Consider the following 19,348-nt stretch of genomic DNA (forward strand, 5'->3'; position numbering starts at 1 on the left):
TTTGGAGCCAGTGTGGCCCTGGTCTGGAGCCAGTGTGGTCCTGTTTTGGAGCCAGTGTGGCCCTGGTCTGGAGCCAGTGTGGTCCTGGTCTGGAGCCAGTGTGGCCCTGGTCTGGAGCCAGTGTGGTCCTGGTCTGGAGCCAGTGTGGCCCTGGACGGTGAGGTCGTCATGTTTTGCCCCAGCGGCCGTAGATTTGGCTAATCTGAGCGATGGGAGGTGAAGATTAGACAGATTTAGGCCCTCCATGAAGCCTTCATCCCGCTTCCCAAAAATAATCTGAGTGAGTCCTCAAGATGTAAAACTGATCCCGACTCTCTGCTGGAGGCCGACTCTGAAATACAACCTCTGTCCAGGAAACAGGAAGAGTTTGAACAATTGAAGAACAATTACAATTACAGTCACAGACGCAACATTCGTACATGTAAAAAATACTTTTAGACGTTTGTGGAATGAGATTTTCCCGTCTTGGTTTCATGTTTGCTCTGTGCTCGCTTCGTTAATCCCATTATCCAATAAAAGATGTCTGCCATTGTTGACGGTGTGCTGCAGCGGGGGGTCACAGTCTGGGCCAGGACGAGTTTAATTATAGAGTCTGTTGTGAAGGTTCAGCTGTATCCTGAAACAACAGAGGAAATAATTATAATCGCAATCTCATCTGAAGTCACAAATGAAAACTCCTATTCTTGTTTTTATTAAGACATTTTTTCAAACGTCGTAATCAATTATTCATAATTGTTTCCTCGTGGAATTTCTAATTCTAAGTGTGTTAAAATGTAAAATCATTTCATTTAGCTCACATGTACATTCAGTTCAGTTCATATGAGAAAAAAGTCAATAGTGTGAAAATTGTAGTTCAGTTTTCACATTAAGATTTACATGAACATCTCCGCTCAGCTCATACGTGACAGTTTTACGTGTTTTTATATATGTGATGACTTGAGTGGTAAAAATGTCAAACGTAAAAATAAACAATCACATGAAAAGACTCACGAGATTGTTTATTCTGCCAATAAACAATCACGTGAGTCTTTTCATGTGATTGTTTATTGGCAGTTAAAGTTTGTTGACCAAAGAAGGAAAAAATCTTACAGAATATTGTTGCTGTCCTATAAAAAACACGTATCTCCAGTTTTTGTGATTTTGATTTAATTTGTCTGATAAACTGAAGGATGAATAATAATAATATATAACGTGACCTCTGTTTTCTTTATATCTGTTTAGTTCCTCACCTTTAAACTGATGTAGTGAAAATGGACAGCACTTCACTGTCACCTTAGACCTTTAAGGCTTAATGTGACCTTCAGCTCGTTCAGGTAATCCATGAGATCAGTCGCCGTAACGACCACCTGGCTGCTTCTCGCCGCCTCCGACTGTAAACTGGGCTGGAGTCTAATTCAATCTGAGCCCAATCCAAAGGCCAAAAACTGCTCCGACTGGGCTCGTTGGTTGTTCTTATGACTCTGAACGTCTTGTTTTTATTTATTGTTTTGTTATTTTTTATATTTGAACCTTTTTGTCGAGCTTCCTCACACATGAGCGTCTCGTGAACTTACTGTTGTCTCTAATTTGTGATATTTGGCTAAGTGAGTAAAATCGTTCATCCAGTGCAAGGACCAGCTCCAAGGGTCAGGAGCAGTTAATTCATATTTTCATTGTGTTTTATAGCGATTTTCAGTTTTATTTTGGGGGGTCAAATCTTAACGACAACCAACAATCCTCCAGTAAATAAAGTTTTGTTAAAAAAACACACAAGTTTATCAAAGTAAAACTTTAAATAATCATTCACAGCCTGGTGCACTATTTAAACATCTGATGAATGGTTGATAACAGTCTGTGAGATAGTTTTATTAATGTACACAGTGTGTGATTAAATATTATTACAGATGTAATACTTAAAAATACATAAATACTTCTATAGAATAGATCCGCCTGCATTGTCTGTCATTAAACATTTATTGCATGTTTATATGCTGCGTAAGAACTCTAAGAATATTAATTAGTTGTGAATAATTTAGTGTTTGAACTTGAAGATTTGAAGATTGTTGTGCTTCGCCTACACTGGTGAATCATGGGAAATGAAGGTGTGAGCCTCTGTGGCAGCATGCAGGTAGAATCACGTCCATCCTGCCTCAAAGCTCCAACATTGATTTCAGTGTTTTTCTGGCTGACCTGATGTTGTTGGTCCTCAGTGTCAGTCTCTGTGCGATGTAATCGTCCTGTTTGTTTGATTTCCTTTGAGCAACAATGAGCTGTTACACTGGAGCACCGCGGCTCTGACACTCATCCACTCCAGCAGCTTAACAAATAGGATTAGAGCAAAGAGAAAAAAATCTCCCCCGCAAAGTCCCATCTGCTCACCTGAGAGCAGCCCGGCGACGCCGCGTCAGGACCGTCCCGAGCTCCGGACAAGACCTGTCCACTGTGTTTCCTGTTTGATTCTGACGAAGGCCGAGTGACCTGGTGGATGGATGACTGTGAGCAGGAGCCGCTGATGAGCTGAGAAGAGTCCGAGCTGGACATTCAGATTCTCTGAGAATGACGAGAAAGTGTGGGAGACTGGCGCTGTGGGCGCTGGGAGCTGTGCTGCTGTCAGGATACATGTGCATGGAGACAGGTCTGTACCACAACATCAGAGTAACGTTAGTATAACGTTAGTATAACGTTAGTATCAGGATATATACAGATATGTTGTCACTCAGTGCTGAACCAAGTACCAAAACATTAAAGTAAACTACTTAAATAACATGAGTCCTGCACTGTGTATTTAAAAGTAAAAGTACAGTAGTACTGTCAGCTTCATGTATTCAAAGTACAGTAGTACTGTCAGCTTCCTGTAGTAAAAGTACTATAGTACTGTCAGCTGCATGTAGTAAAAGTACAGTAGTACTGTCAGCTTCATGTAGTAAAAGTACAGGAGTACTGTCAGCTTCATGTAGTAAAAGTACAGTAGTACTGTCGGCTTCATGTAGAGAAGTACTGTAGTACTGTCAGCTTCATGTAGTAAAAGTACAGTAGTACTGTCAGCTTCATGTAGTAAAAGTACAGGAGTACTGTCAGCTTCATGTAGTAAAAGTACAGTAGTACTGTCGGCTTCATGTAGAGAAGTACTGTAGTACTGTCAGCTTCATGTAGTAAAAGTACAGTAGTACTGTCAGCTTCATGTAGTAAAAGTACAGTAGTACTGTCAGCTTCATGTAGAGAAGTACTGTAGTACTGTCAGCTTCATGTAGTAAAAGTACAGTAGTACTGTCAGCTTCATGTAGAGAAGTACTGTAGTACTGTCAGCTTCATGTAGTAAAAGTACTGTAGTACTGTCAGCTGCATGTAGTAAAAGTACAGTAGTACTGTCAGCTTCATGTAGTAAAAGTACAGGAGTACTGTCAGCTTCATGTAGTAAAAGTACAGTAGTACTGTCGGCTTCATGTAGAGAAGTACTGTAGTACTGTCAGCTTCATGTAGTAAAAGTACAGTAGTACTGTCAGCTTCTTGTTGTATTAGCAGTAACTGTACTTAGTTGCTTTCACTGAACGTCTCTGAGAGTTTTCTGGTTTTCGTCGTAGTTACCACTGGTGACCTGAACGTGGATCAGGAGGAGCGTGGAGAACGTGTGGGCGAGTTGTCGGTGGACTCCAATCAGCTTCTATACAGACGACACGCTGCTCTAACTCGAAGAAAAAGGAATATCTTGTTTCCCAGCGGAGTCAAACTCTGCACTCAGGAGACCTTTGACGAGGCTGTGGCCAACCACCTGAGCTACTTCCACCTTAGAGGTACGTCGGTTCCCTTTAGCTTCCTGGTTCTTTCTCTTCACATGAGCAGAAATTCCTTTTGTCCACGTGTTTCTTTAACACTTCAGGTGTTTCACTGAAGCGCCTATCCAAACGGACTTACGAGCTTAAAGTCACAGTCTGTTGTCATTAAAGGCAGCCGATCCCACAGAGGTCAGAGGTCAGCAGAGCCAGATTCACTGCAAAAACATGACCTTCTTAACAAGTCATGTAGTCTCTGGGACAAACTTTCATTTGTTTTACCCCTTCAGAGTCAGGCCTGAAATAAAAGTTGCTTGACTTGCCACCGGTCCTTTGTCATTGGAGCAACCAGCCCCAACCCTCACACTCAACAGTATTTAAACCATATAACTGTCACCTTCTTTAAACAAACTGTAAAGTGCTAATTATGTTTCAAAGTGTTTGTTGAACACTTTAAAATGTTGTGTAATTTGGAAACTGTCATTTCTATAACACCAGCGTGACCACGTCAAATGTTTGTGGAATTTCTAATCCACATGTGACAAAAAGGTGATGCACATGAATGATTGTAAATGTAAATTTCACATGTGGAAGTTTTCATTCAATGTGTGAAAAGCAAATTACTTTGTGACATTTTCTTTTCACATGTTAAATTGTGGTTCAGATGTGTGAAATTATGTAAACGTGGAATTCACATGTGAACATTTTAATTTTCTTTTCACGTTGAAATTTTTTTTTTCATGTTAAAATTTAAATTCACATGTTAAAATGTGGAATTCACATGATGAGAAGTCAATTTTATGTGATTTCAATGTTGGTTCCACATTTGGAAATTGTCATCTACATGTAAAAAAATTTAAAGTTGCAGTTACTACTGTGTTACTTTCTGTCCGAATACAGATGAAGACAGACGTCTGATTATATCAGTATGTCTGTATATCAGTTAAACATTTTCCACCTCAAACCAAACTTGGTGGACAATGTTGCACATGAAGCTTTGAAGAAACTTTCTGTTCAAACAGTCGCTTTCATGTCAAAATGACTAATACAAATTAACAAGATCTGCTGATATTATCAGAGTTGGATTTACATAACGTCATCTTTTCAAGAAGAAAACTTTCAGCTCAATGAGTTGACATTTGAGTTTTGGACATTTGAGAAAGTCTCTGTTGGGGAACTTGTGTTGAAGCTGAGCTAGCAAGACTGTCAGTACGTAGCCGCAGCCCTGCTTTTAATCATGGTTAAAGTTACTGTTGGTCGGCTATAAATAACTTGTTAAGCTCTGAATACAGCACAGTTACTGGCAGGCCTGTGTTTCGTCTAATACATTACCTGTATTTCTTTTTAAAGGTATATTAATATATATGCTAACACTTGTATTTGGAGAAAACAACTGGATTTCAGTTTGAAACATTGAGTTTGAGTTTGGGAGCACCCTAAACCTGACAGCTCACCACATTATGGGGACCTCATGTTCAGGACTTGCGTTTAAGTTGTATTTAGCCTCTGATTTGATAACAATATGTTTATGTGTGTGTTTTAGTGTGTCAGGAGACGGTGTGGGAAGCCTTTAAGATCTTCTGGGACCGGCTGCCAGAGCGGGAGGAGTACCAGGACTGGGTCGGTCGCTGCATGGACGGCTCCGTCAGCGTCAAAGACATCGGCAGCTTCTTCAGCCAATCAGAAGAACACACCAGCCTAATCAGGAGTGTGAGTAACACCATTATAATGTCGGGTATATGATTACAAGCAACAATGTGAGAACGCTGACCTCTCCGGGTTTTTGTGATTGTTTGTTTTGTATTTCAATAAAAGTGACAACATTTATTTGTTCTTGTGCTTTTGTTTGTGGAAGTCGTGAACTGCTGTGATTTTCTTTGCTGACGATGTGTTTCTTTCTTTCAGAGAGTTGCCATGGCGGCTGCGATGAACAGGTCAGTTTAAAACTCTTGTTTTGTTAGAAAGCTACATGTTCTTGTGTTCTTGTGCTGGTGTTCATGAACCTGTAAAAAAATGCAAAATATAGATTTAACAGTCATTTAGTGACGTGTCGGATCTCTGAATCATCTTCCTTTAAAATGCGTGAAAACAAATTCTGACAGTCGGGTGAGACAGAATCTCGTGAAAAAGTCTTTTTTATTTAAAATTTGCCTTCTTTTTGTTACAATCTGACATTGGATGTTTGATCACTGCTTAATTTTGTCAGTTTTTATTGTCAGACAGTTAGAAATAAACATGGTATTTCTTTCTTTCCATGCAAGTAAAAGATCATTTTACTTGAGAAAGAGATCTTAAGATGAATTGGTTCAGGTTAGAAATTTGAATGAAATAATTGTGAAAGACAGTTAAACAGACAGTTTATGTTGAGTCAGACTTGCCACAGTTAAGTAATAAGTAAAATACACTGAAAATCATTTTTAATTCTAATGAAAGAATACAGACAAGAGCAAAGGAAAAATCCCCAATTTAAGGGAAAGCACATTTAATAATGATGTATACTCAGTTTGAAGTTTCTGTCTAAGTGAGATATAAAATAAATTTTCATGGTCAATCTAAGAATATACCACAAATTCAAAGATAGAAACTAGTAAATAACTTTTAAAACAAGATAAGAAATCTCATATTTTCAATTCTAAGAAATAATTTAAAATCTTGGCAAACGTTTTGCAGTGCATGTATCAAGATGTTTTGCTGTCGTTTGAATCCTTTTTTTTTTTTAAATCTGCCAGTTTTGAAAATATTCAAACTTGTTTTCAACACAGAACAAAAGTAAAGTATTTTCTAGAAGACAGATTTCCCCCTTATTCTGAAGAAAAGGTTTTAAGGGATCAATTACAGATTTTTGTGATGTACGGAGGGGTCCAAAAGTCTGAGACCATGCAAACCTGGAAATAATCAGAAAGTCTGAGAATTCAGAAGGCAAAGAGGGTTTTTCTCATCGTCTCATCACATCTAGACTAAAGGTCTCACAGATACAGAATTTACTGAATAAACAACCCAAGAGTCTGATCAGCAGTCGTCCTGTCAGAAGAAGGTCGTTTCTAAACCACTTCTCAGGAGGGAAACAAGGACAAACACTTGGGCTGGGCTCAGAAATACCAGAATCTCACAGATGGCGTCAGATAATCCTAAAGTCTTGTAACTGGTTAAAGATTCTCACCACTCTTTCACATGTTTTAAGGAGGATGCCACTCAGATGTGACACCAAATTAAGTGACCTGTCAAAGATTTTTGCAGCAACATCTCTGTGTTATGAATGAAAGTGGTTGTGTTTTGACACCTGTGCTGTGTTTCATCACCTGCTGCAGTGTGCCCATCACCTCAGGCCCTCCTCCATGCAGGTAGGCCTGATAACACCAAACACCGAGCTACCTACCAGGGTGGCCTGCAGTCAGCTCAGCAGGAAATTAATCAAAATTGCATTTATCAAAAAGCTGAGGTTATTTAATACCAGGCAAATATTTCAAAAGTGCATTAACACTAGGAGGAAACTTTAAGAGGTTAAATGACTCTGACCCACAAACAGAGAAGTGCTTTGCTGCTTTGCTGCTCGCTCAGCCAGAAGCCGAGGAGCTGAACTCCAGCCTGTTTGTGTACAAGATGCACGTTTGTTGTCTTTGCTTTGTTTGGCTTGTTGTGGTTTCTGTTAACACGCACTGTAAAAGTGCCTCTGCCCGATGGCTGCATTTTAATGAATTTAGAGGGGAATGCCAACTATTTTAAGGATTCACAGATGTTTTAACAGCGAACAAGACTGGAAGTTTGTTTGGTGTCTGTGAGAAAATGTTAGAAACCATGACTCTGGTGTGATGACTTGTTCTCCTATTGTTTTATCAGCTTTTAATGAGTTTTGTGATGTGAAACACAAACATGAAAGACATTTTAAAATAAGTGAAATCTCCCCTTTAAAAATCATTAAAAGAGCTACAGTCTGCTTTTGCTCAGCAGTGCATGAATCCATGTTGCTGATGTTTCTGTTCTGAACAACAAAGATCATGTCTGTTGTGTTCTTGGACAGAAGTTTGGACACCAACGCCTCGTTTCCACACAGCTCTATGTCAACCCAAAGTCCCTTAGTTCCAAGGGAACCTCCATGATCTCCTTCCATTTCATTTATTACTTTCTCTCTCTATAATATTCCTCAAGTATGTTGAAAATGTTTTACTTTTGCAGCGAAATTCTGAGGAAGTTAAGAAAGTATTTAACAGTTTATTTTATTTTGCTCCTTTCAGTGTTTGATTTCCAAAACAATAATACAAGACGCTTAATACATTTGCCCAGAGTTTAACTGCATATTTAGCTGACATTAGTAGCATGCTATGCTAGCTGTGTAACATATAAAGTGCTTGCATAACGTCAGTGGTTCAAATGTCATTTAACAAAATATTTTTTTTAAATGGCAACGATCTCCTTATTTGTCTGTCGCCATGTCCTGTTTATTAGCTTCTCTCTCACGTTAGCAGTGGTGTTTATGAACACTAAGGGTCGTATGTCTGTGATTACGAAACAAGACAAAATTGTGTAAACGAGGCATTACGTCAATAACTTAATTTTTATGCCTAAAAATCATTGATTTACTACATTAATTATTAATAACTGTCCTGTGAAATCTTTATATCTTAAAACTTCTTGTGTCCTAAAAGGAACTTTGGTTTCCAGTTGATTCATTTTTTACATGATCAATATTCAGCTTTTTAACAAATCTTAAAATATTCCAGATTTTTTATACATCATTGGAATTATTCAAGTTTTGAAGCCAGTGATGCAGTTGAGCGTCAGTTTTTCAACATCCAGCATTCAAACTGAAATTACATTCTCTAGTTATTAAGAAGTAAAAATATTGAAGTAACTCTTACTTAATGACAATCTTCAATCATCTGTAACCAGCATATTTCTGCTTGAAAGTAGTGATTGATTAATCGTTTTTGGATTGATTGACTAAATCTGACAAACTTAAAGTCACCACATTTGGACATATACCTGGTTCCTAGTGGACATAAACACGCTGCTGCCTTCATAACCTTTAAATCACGATATCTTTACAGTCATGGGTGCAGTGTTCAATCCCTAATTGTAAAAAGAAACAAAAAACAGTTAATGCAAATTAATTAATTGACTTCAATACAACGATTATACTGATTCATTCTTGAATGTTAAATTGGTGGTAAACTTGTTTCTGTGATGAGGATTCGACTTCTGTTCACCATAAATTTGTTACAATCAGAAACAAAGCCTGAAGTTCAGATTTGATGACACATGCAAAAAAAATTTAAACAAAAGACTTAAAAACTCGATTTTCTGTTACAGAGAAAATTATTTGAGATAAATCGGCCAACAACAACAAACTGCTGCAAGCTTCCTCTGTCTGTCAGCTGGTTTGGTTTGTTTTCTTAACGTTGTTTTTTTGTCTTTCTACAGCTCTGAAACATCGACCGTCCAGACAGGAGAGTCGGTGACTCTACAAGGTAAACTCGCACCTGAAGCTCACTCTGACATGTTTAGTTTGGTACTTGTTAACCTGAAAACATAGAGAATTTAATCCATTTCAGTTTGAGACTAAGATATAAACTTTATAATCTACTTTTTCTTTTAAAACACTCAAATTAAAGGAGACAGATTTCATTCTGTCGTCTTCACTTTGAAAGCTACAAAGCATTATTAGTTTTATCAAAGACTGAAATTATTTTAGATTTAATTAATTTTGTAGATGTTTTTATCCAGAATGACATGCAACAAGTTCAGTCAGCCTCGACAGGAACAACAGTTCGATATTGTTAAAACAACTCAGCCAGAAAGTAAAACTCAGTCATCATCTCCTCCTGATGATATAAAGTCAGGCTCAGCCATCGTCTCCTCCCGATGATATAAAGTCAGGCTCAGCCATCATCTCCTCCCGATGATAAAAAGTCAGGCTCAGTCATCATCTCCTCCTGATGATATAAAGTCAGGTGAAGTCATCGTCTCCTCCTGATGATATAAAGTCAGGCTCAGTCATCGTCTCCTCCTGATGATATAAAGTCAGGCTCAGCCATCGTCTCCTCCCGATGATATAAAGTCAGGCTCAGCCATCATCTCCTCCCGATGATAAAAAGTCAGGCTCAGCCATCATCTCCTCCCGATGATATAAAGTCAGGCTCAGTCATCGTCTCCTCCTGATGATATAAAGTCAGGCTCAGCCATCGTCTCCTCCCGATGATATAAAGTCAGGCTCAGCCATCATCTCCTCCCGATGATAAAAAGTCAGGCTCAGTCATCATCTCCTCCTGATGATATAAAGTCAGGTGAAGTCATCGTCTCCTCCTGATGATATAAAGTCAGGCTCAGTCATCGTCTCCTCCTGATGATATAAAGTCAGGCTCAGCCATCGTCTCCTCCCGATGATATAAAGTCAGGCTCAGCCATCATCTCCTCCCGATGATAAAAAGTCAGGCTCAGCCATCATCTCCTCCTGATGATATAAAGTCAGGTGAAGTCTCGTAGTCCACAGAACATTTCTGGAGCTTCACAGTAAAACAGAGTTGCAGCATTCTGCTAAACAACTGAAGCAGCTGGAGACTTGATTTAAAACATCAGAGTAAACTGCAAACAAGTGCTAAAAGCTAATTCAGCAAAGTTTTAATAAAGTTTTTGAGCTTTTTTGTTCTCGTTTTTCTGTTTTCTGAATCAAGTCTCCAGCTGCTTCAGTTGTTTAGCAGAATGCTGCAACTCTGTTTTACTGTGAAGCTCCAGAAATGTTTTGTGGACAGTTTTGGGTGAACTGTTCCTTTAAGAGAAAACATTTTACATTAAGTCTTGTTAATGTATTCATTTTGAAATGCATTTAATTAAATGTTTAACCTGAAGCTTTTCAAATTTGACAATTGGTACAAATGTTAATTGTAAAGACTTAAGTTAAAGTTAGCAGAGGATCTGTTTCATTAAGGGATTTTATCTGACAGCAGGTGATTATAGTGTCGTGATGGCCGCTCAGTGACCCATCCAAAGTGTTTTATGACCTCATGATGGGGTGTGACCACAAAAACAGTGGTTGTAGAAACCGACAGTAAATGTCTGAATGAGTTCGCTGTCAGCAGCAGTCCCTCACCTTACACCCAAATCTGTCTTACGTGAGGAAGGAGTGGGTGCAGGAGGCTGATTTCCGTCACACGCTCCGCTCTCAGAATAGATCTGTAAGCCTATTTACAGGCAGCAGTCTGGTCAATGAAGGGAGGCTGGATGGAGGGCCGGCAGCAGAGATGTAGACATGACTGAGTTACTGCAGGATAAGTATCAGGGTTAGTGAGATCACAGCTACAGGCGGCTGTTCTGTGGACTAAGTGACCAGTGCATCAAGCACTACCCTCTGCAAAAGTGTCTGAAGCAGGAATGTGAAAGTACCATCAAAGAGTTCTGGTTTTACAGACTTTCTATAGATGTGAAAAATGAGTTGGTCTTGGGGATAACCAAGTTCACAGCTGAGATACAGATGAAAGTTATTTTATTTTCTATAGTCTCAATTATGTCATTTAACTATATTTTGACAGGGGAAGGTGGCGTCATCATCAGATCGGAGACAATCGCAATGGATCAGGATGACCTTCCACCAGGCTTTGAGGTCACTGCTTGGACCCCTCAACTCTCTGCAACCAAAGGGTCGGTACATCAAGCTGCAACACCTACAGCTGAGATTCCTGTGGGTCTGACCCCTGAACCTGCAACGCCAGAGGACACTGGAGGGGGTATCACTTCAGACAGTCCACTGTTAGTCATCACTAACGCAGAGGTTCCCTTAGAGTCTGAAGAAGTACATGTTGAAGACACTGTGGAGACTGTGGAGGTTGCTGACTCTGTTGCCCCGGAGGCCTTTGATGGGATTGTTGAGGAAGACAAAACTGTGCCAGAAACAGAAGATGAGGAGACTGTAGTGCAAGATGACAAGATCCTAGAGATCATTCCTGAAGATGTGGATTTACCTGATTCTGAGGTGATTCAAGAAGTTTCCCCAAAAGGTGAGGAGCCCCCCTCAGAGGCTGTGGCTGAAGAGATCATCACAGAAGCTACTGCTGTGGTCCTTGCAAAGCCCACAATATCTGCTACAGAAGTTGTCACACTGGAAGAATTAGGGCAGGAAGTGTCCCTGGAGCCTGCTGCTGAGGCTCCATCAGAAGCCGGGACAACTGTCGAGGTCATTGTGGACAGTTCTTTGGATATCACCTCAGATAGAGCCTTGACTGATGACATTATAGAGGAACGCACTGAGGATTCACCAGAGCTGATCGATGAAACAGTACCAGCAGGGCCTGTATTAGTTGAGGCAGCAATTCTTGAAGAATCTGGAGGTGAAATACAGAAGTCGCCTGCAGAACATCCTTCAGAGGCTGCTGTAGAAGTTAGCCATGATGAAACCAAAGTCAGCATAGATGCCACTCCGACTGTATTTCTGATAACAGAACCAGATTCAGAAGAAGAGGCTGAAATAATTATGAGTGTGACTCCAGAACAAGAGTCTGTCTCGGACATAGAAGCTGAGGTTCCCTCTCAAGGCTCCATTCTGACTACAACAGACAAGATAGCAGTAGAATTTAGTAAAGATGTTGGTGAGGACAAAGCACCAGAAGTCAAATTAATGGCTGAGGACACTTTTCAGCCGGTTGTAGATGACCAAGACGAAGACTTCTCCTATGTGACTGAGGAGGCACCATCAAATACGACAGTGGGTGAAATGGGGGCAACAGAGGAAGACACACCTGTGGAGGAAGAAAGAGACCTAGAAGTAAAAGTAGATGAGATAACTGAAGCAGCTGTTAAAGTGGAATCTGCTGAGGTAACAACGCCAGAGACAGATGAAAAACAGCTAAGTGAGACTGTTGCTGATGAAACAGCAGCAGAAGAAAATGTCACTGTGGCAGAAGGGGAAATGGTAGAAACAGCAGAGGAAACAGAGGAGGCAACAGTTCCCGAGGATGGAGTAGAAGCTCTGGTACATACCACAACAGCAGAAGAACCAGCTGAAGCTGCAATAGAAACAACAATCATTCAAGAAGGGTCAGTTAAGACAATTGATGAGAGGACTGAAGAAACAGAGGGAACAATTGAGGCCCCAGGAGAACCAATCGAAAGTGCAGAAGAAGCACCTGAGACACCTGTAGAACCCATAGAGAAAGGAGGAACAGATGGAACTGAAACTGCAACACCAGTAGAAGAAACTGTAGGAATAGTAGAGCCTACTGGAGGTGCTTCACAAGAAGCAGAACTAGTACAAGAAACTGCAACAGAGTCTGAACCCACAAGTGAACCGGAACAAGAAACAGAACTTGTGGAAGAACCCACAGAGGAGTCCACAAAACCCCCAGGAATACAAGCACAAGAAGTGGAACCTGTCGAAGAAACCGCTGAAGATACAGAACCAGCAGGAACACCAGCACAAGAAGTGGAACCCGTAGAAGAAACCGCTGAAGATACAGAACCAACAGGAACACCAGCACAAGAAGTGGAACCCGTAGAAGAAACCGCTGAAGATACAGAACCAACAGGAACACCAGCACAAGAAGTGAAACCGGTAGAAGAAACCACTGAAGATACAGAACCTACAGGAGCACCGGCACAAGAAGTGGAACCTGTAGAAGAAACCGCTGAAAATACAGAACCTACAGGAGCACCAGCACAAGAAGTGGAACCCGTAGAAGAAACCGCTGAAGATACAGAACCAACAGGAGAACAAGCACAAGAAGTGAAACCTGTTGAAGAAACCGCTGAAGATACAGAACCTACAGGAGCACCAGCACAAGAAGTAGAACCCGTAGGAGAAACCGCCGAAGATACAGAACCTACAGGAGCACCAGCACAAGAAGTGGAACCGGTAGAAGAAACCGCGGATGATACAGAACCTACAGGAGCACCAGCACAAGAAGTGGAACCGGTAGAAGAAACCACCGAAGATACAGAACTTACAGGAGCACCAGCACAAGAAGTTGAACCTGTAGAAGAAACCGCTGAAGATACAGAACCTACAGGAGCACCAGCACACGAAGTGGAACCTGTAGAAGAAAATGCAGAAGAAGCAGAAAAAGATGCTGAGGAGTCACCAGAACCAATGGGAGAGCCAGTACAAGACGGGGAACTTGTTGGAGAGATTCCAAAAGAGACAGAACCCACCAGAGAACCAGCACAAGAACCAGAGGTTGTAAAGGAAGTTGCAGAAGAGACAGAACCTACCAGAGGACCTGCACAAGAAACAGAACCTGAAATAGCAACCAATGAGTATAAAACAGATCTTACCATAAAGTCTGGAGATGAAACACAAGAAGAAGAAGAAGGCGAAGAAGAAGAGGCAACTTCTGAGGAGATAACTCTGGAAGAAGTTGCTGAACCAGAAGCAGAAGGATCTGAAGCAGAAGTTGCAGAGGAAGAAGTCCCGGAGACTCTTGATGAAACCCTTCCAGAGTCTGATGAAGAGATCACTCCAGTTATTGTTGTTGTTCCAGAAGACACAGAGGGTTTGGTGCCTGGGACTGAAGTGGAGGAATCTCCTGAACCAGAGGTAATGGTGGAACATCCACAAGACTCTGAGGTAGAAATACCACAAGAAACCACAAAGAGTACTACACAGATTGTGGAGCCTGGAAGTGAAGTTTCAGGCGAAGTTGAGAAAGAAATTGTCCCAGAGGCTCCGAGTGAAACATCTCCAGAAGTTTTGACTGATGCCCATCCAGGTTCGACCCCAAAAACTGAGGTCACCCAAGAGTTTCCTGATGAACCTGTCCTCAAGGTTTCCCCTGAAGAGGACGGTGTCCGGGTTGTCCCAGCAGAAGTTGAGGGTATCACCTCAGATGTTACAGCTGAAGGTACAGATGCAATCATGACAGAGGCTCCTGTAGAAGCCACATCTGTGTCCATCGATAAAATCATCCCCAACAGTGTTGTGGAAGTCACTGCAGAGAATACCGAAGGTACTGCAGTGGTTGAAACTGAGGAGCCCACCCCCGGTGCCTCTTTAGATGCCACAACCAAGTATGTAGTGGAGTACAACAATGGAAACTTCCCTGATCTAACAGAGAGGACTTTTGATATAGATGACAATTTACTTGGAAACAACGGCTTTGGGCTGGATGATGAGAAGGAGAATGTGGTAAGGAAACAAGGTCTTTGATTGATTGAAATCTTTATTTTGAACAATTACATTGTTTTTGTTTTTCTATAAACAAACAAACCAACAGAAGAGTAGTGCATATGAAAACAGGCAATTCAAATGACATGTTCAAAACGGAGTGGGAAGAAATGTGAATTTATCTAATCCCTAATAATTCAGCATAGCTTCCTTATTTAATCATTACTAATGAATACATAAATTAATATGTATACATATGTATATACACCGATCAGCCACAACATTACAACCACTGACAGGTGACGTGAATAACATTGATCATCTCATCACAATGCGATGTTCTGCTGGGAAACCTTGGGTGCTGGCGTTCATGTGAATGCCACTTGGCACGCACCACCCATCCAAACACTGTTGTGGACCAAGTACACCCCCTCATCACAACAACACTACCCGATGGCAGTGGCCCCCCAGCAGGACAATGTGCCCTGACACACACAAACACTGCTCAGGAACAGCTCGAGGAACACAATAAAGGTCCCGAGGTGTTGACCGAGCCTCCAAATACCCCACATCCCAATCTGATCGAGCATAAAATGCCCTGGTGCCAGACACCACAGGACACCCTCAGAGGTCTTAAGTCCATGTCTTGACAGGTCAGAGCTGTTTTGGCTACACAAGGGGAACCTTCACAATATTAGGCAGGTGGTCATAATGTTATGCCTGATCGGTGTATATACAGAAACATGCAAACATGCAAATAAATATAATTCATAACCAAATATCTCCTGCAAAATATAATTTAATTTATCACCCATTATCTTATTTATTACAGCTTATATATTGGTTTCATTTGTCTTCTATAAACATGTACTGTTCCCATAATTGATTATATATGTTATAATGATTTAAGTATGTATCTACTTACCCCTCACCATACATATCTACATATTTACATATATATACCTATATATACACACATACATACATACACACACACATATGTATATGTATACATATATATGCATATATACCCACTTTCCTTTCTGCAAAACAAAAATAAATAAGTAATTGACTAAAAAAATGACCAATGAATACAAAAAACATCATAATAGGTTCAGTTGTAGAATGCCTGATTGTCAGCTGACAATTAACAGTCAATAAGATCTGCCAAATACCAGACATATGTGTTCCCTGCACAGATTGGTAACGAGATAGACGACACCTTGCTGTGGCCCCCAAGGCCCCTGAAGGATCAGGTGGTGGAGCTGAGCATCAAGCTGAGAGGAGAAACCTACAACGACGCGTTGAGAGACCCGGGCAGCTTCCACTACCAGCAACTGGCCAGACACTTCATGCGCAGGGTGAGATAATCTTTACACGGTGTCTGAACATGTTGACCAGAATGGTTTCCCACGTTTAAGCACAGTAAAGCTTGAGGACTGAAGTAAACACACAGGGAATACATACTTTTTTTACATGGTGGCTTAGTGGTTGGCACTGTCGCCTTACAGAAAGAAAGTCCTGGGTTTGATTCCTGGCTGAGGCAGCACTTCTGTTTTGTTTTTGTAAACAATGATTTCATATTCTTGCTCTTAATGTCACAGCCACTTCATAAGATGTAGTTAACAGACCTAATTTTCCTGTAAATCTGATGGTGGTGATGGTGATCTGATGGTGACACTGACGTTTAAGCATACACTTTGTTGGGTAAGGTGTCCAGCTAACTTACAGCATTCACTATGTCGAGTAAGGCTTCAGGCTCCCTCTTTATTTTGTTGAAATATTAGTAAATGAGTACCAACATGTAAATAGTTAGAAAATAAAATATTACATTATCTCTGAGGTTAAACTTATAAACTGAACTGAAATGTTTTTCCCGACCTCGTTACGTTAGCATCAGGCACCAGAGCCACAGCTCTGCAGCAGAGACACAGATGATTCTCATTGTACAGAGAAGATAATATTTTTCAGTCCACATTGTTGTCATCGTGTTATTTTGGAGAAAAAGATAATGCAGTGAGCTGTGGTTGGTCTATCAGCCAAGTGTTGTGATCTCTGTGGTTCCTGTCCTCCTTTTCTTTACTCCTTTCTGTCATTTCTCCTCTGTTACTCCTCTCTGACGTCCAGGATGCACACTCATTACCAAATTGACTTGCTTGTGGTTTCCTGCAAACTGCAGACTCAGGAGTTGGGCTCTGGTTTAAAGGCCTCGCCTGTTTTTCACGCATTAAGGATCTTCACGCTTTAAAGCTCAGTTTCCTCGGCCCTGCCAGCTTTCAGCTATACGACCCGCTGAGGCAGAAACAGAGCTGGAAAACTTCAGAGAACATACAGAATACGAGCAGTGACTCACTGCGAGTTGGTGGAAAAACACACCGTGCCAGGAAAGCAGAGAGTGCCGGTGTGTTCCCGTACCGCTGGGAGCTTTTCAGGCTCCGCTCCACTGTTAGTGACGCGGGAAGCCAGTTTATGGTTTGAATATCGGGGTCAGGGTCATTAATGAGGGAATATGAAGTGGATAACAGGGCTAATAGAAACAGCAGGAGTTCGGCTGCAGCAGAGAGAAGAGTGGAGGCAGGAGAGTGCAGCCACGGGCCAGCGAGACCTGAAAAATGTAGATCTTTATTACAAATTCAAGACGTCAGCAGCATTTTTAAACAACTGGGATCAAACTAAATTAATTTAACATAATACATGTCTGTGTCACTGCAGGCCGGTTGAAAAATCCAAAAAATGAGAATATCTATCACATGTTCAAATATTAACAATGTCTTGATTTTAATGTTTTTTTATTGCGATTAATTGACTTTGTCTTTTAAAAATGTCCTGTTGTGATTCATTTCCTTAATGTACTTAAGAACGTTTTTTTAAAAAAATCTTTTTAGTTTGCATTTTCTTTTTGTAGATGATGATCTGTTATTTTGCTCTTTAAAGTCACAGCCACCTCATTAAACGTCATTACAGACTCAAATTTCTTGCAATTCACATAAAACCGATAAAAAATGTTGAGTGGTGTGTAGCTAATATTTTGAATTGAGTAAGTTTAACTCTGAGGCTTCTTGAAAAGCTAAAAATTATGAAGAATAAAAGTTAAATTGTCTTTCTTCTCTTTAACTTCCAGATTGAAGACGCCTTCGAGAGGCTGCCGGGCTTCAAGAACGTCTACGTCGTCGAATTCAGGTACGGTTTGTTCTGAGTAAAGTCTCAATTACTTCTTGTCCTGTATGTCCACATTTATTCTTAAAAATGTTTGGAAATATAAAATATAATATCACATGTTAAACAGATAGTAAGAGCCTTCATTTTGGTTGAATTTGATGTATGTTTATTTTGGTATTTTTTGATACACTTTCATTTAATTCTATGTTGAGCCTCTGAAACGAAATTTCGTTCTGTGTTCATTTGTTGCTCACAGAATAAAATAAAATCTGTCTAAGTCTAAATCTAAATCTAAGTCATGCTGTGATGTTTTTTGTCTGTTTTCAGGCCGCAGAAGGACCTGGAGCGGTGAGTTTGACAAACTTTCTCATGTTTGAGAACGTTTTGGTTCTGGAACTTTTTGTACCTGGTTCCTTTTTCCCCATTTCTGCTTCACAGACGACACTTCGTTGTTTCGGTTTTGTTGATTTTCATGTTTCCACTTCAGCTCTTTGTGCTTCTCTTAAACTTTTAAGGCTTGTTTCAGTCCTGATCTCGCTGAGTTCACCCAGAGAGCTCTGAAACAGATGATAAATCCATCCCAGCGACCCGTGACTTTACTGCAGAGAGTCCGCCGTCCCTTTAGTGAGCAGGGCCTGATAGGAAATTCAGCTGTTGTGTTTGGGATGAGACAGAACAAAAAGAACGACATGATAGTTTTTCCTTTTTGAAGACGTACAGTATGCTTCGGTAGCTTGTTAAAACATTTTTTATTTTTTTTATTTTTTACAGTGTAGCTCTCTAAAACACATTTTATCCCTAAATTCAAAATACAGAAAAAATACAGAAGCAAATAAAGATAGAAATATCATTTAGTCACATTATATGAATTAATAAATGCCTAACAAATATTATTAAGATTAATTTTGGTGTATTTAATAGAATATTTCCTTTTTTAATGAGCCATTTGTTGATTTATTAATTTATTTTTGATGTTGGCAGTTTCAGTCCTCAAACTGAGTCATCTTTTGAGATCTTCATTCTCTGATGTCAGCTTGTTAAATGCGAATATTTTCCGGTTTCTTTCCTCCTCTCTGAATATCTTTGGGTTGTGGATGACAGACTGATCAACATTTTTTAACATTTTCTGATATTTTATAGACCAAACAATTAATAATTTGAATAACAGTGAAAATAGTCATTAGTTGCAGCCCTGCTGTGGTCAGCTTGTTCGTTTCACAGAGTCTGCAGTGTAAACAAGTCGCTGTTAGGGATTTCCTAGTGTCCTCACACACCGTCTCCCCTCTTAAAGCCCCTTTCACCTGGCTGTCGCGGTAAATAAGAGCTCTGCTGCTCCTCTGCTCTAATTTCCACT

The 19,348-nt window shown here is 40.4% G+C and overlaps 1 protein-coding gene across 1 annotated transcript in view; it reads left to right on the plus strand.

The window, feature by feature from the left end:
- Positions 1 to 2,535: 2,535 nt before the first annotated feature.
- Positions 2,536 to 19,348, plus strand: part of LOC311252945 (uncharacterized protein) — a gene marked incomplete at its 5' end in the record, with an annotated part of 32,290 nt that continues 15,477 nt past the window's right edge. The window contains 10 exons of the mRNA XM_084346609.1: positions 2,536 to 2,614; positions 3,561 to 3,770; positions 5,293 to 5,459; positions 5,655 to 5,683; positions 7,058 to 7,090; positions 9,168 to 9,214; positions 11,273 to 14,856; positions 16,035 to 16,196; positions 17,957 to 18,015; positions 18,322 to 18,342. Coding sequence (XP_084202735.1) covers positions 2,536 to 2,614; positions 3,561 to 3,770; positions 5,293 to 5,459; positions 5,655 to 5,683; positions 7,058 to 7,090; positions 9,168 to 9,214; positions 11,273 to 14,856; positions 16,035 to 16,196; positions 17,957 to 18,015; positions 18,322 to 18,342 — 4,391 coding nt within the window. The remainder of the gene's footprint in view (positions 2,615 to 3,560; positions 3,771 to 5,292; positions 5,460 to 5,654; positions 5,684 to 7,057; positions 7,091 to 9,167; positions 9,215 to 11,272; positions 14,857 to 16,034; positions 16,197 to 17,956; positions 18,016 to 18,321; positions 18,343 to 19,348) is intronic.

Source organism: Pagrus pagrus, assembly GCF_965226575.1.
Source record: "Pagrus pagrus genome assembly, chromosome: 24".
Lineage (NCBI taxonomy): Eukaryota > Metazoa > Chordata > Actinopteri > Spariformes > Sparidae > Pagrus > Pagrus pagrus.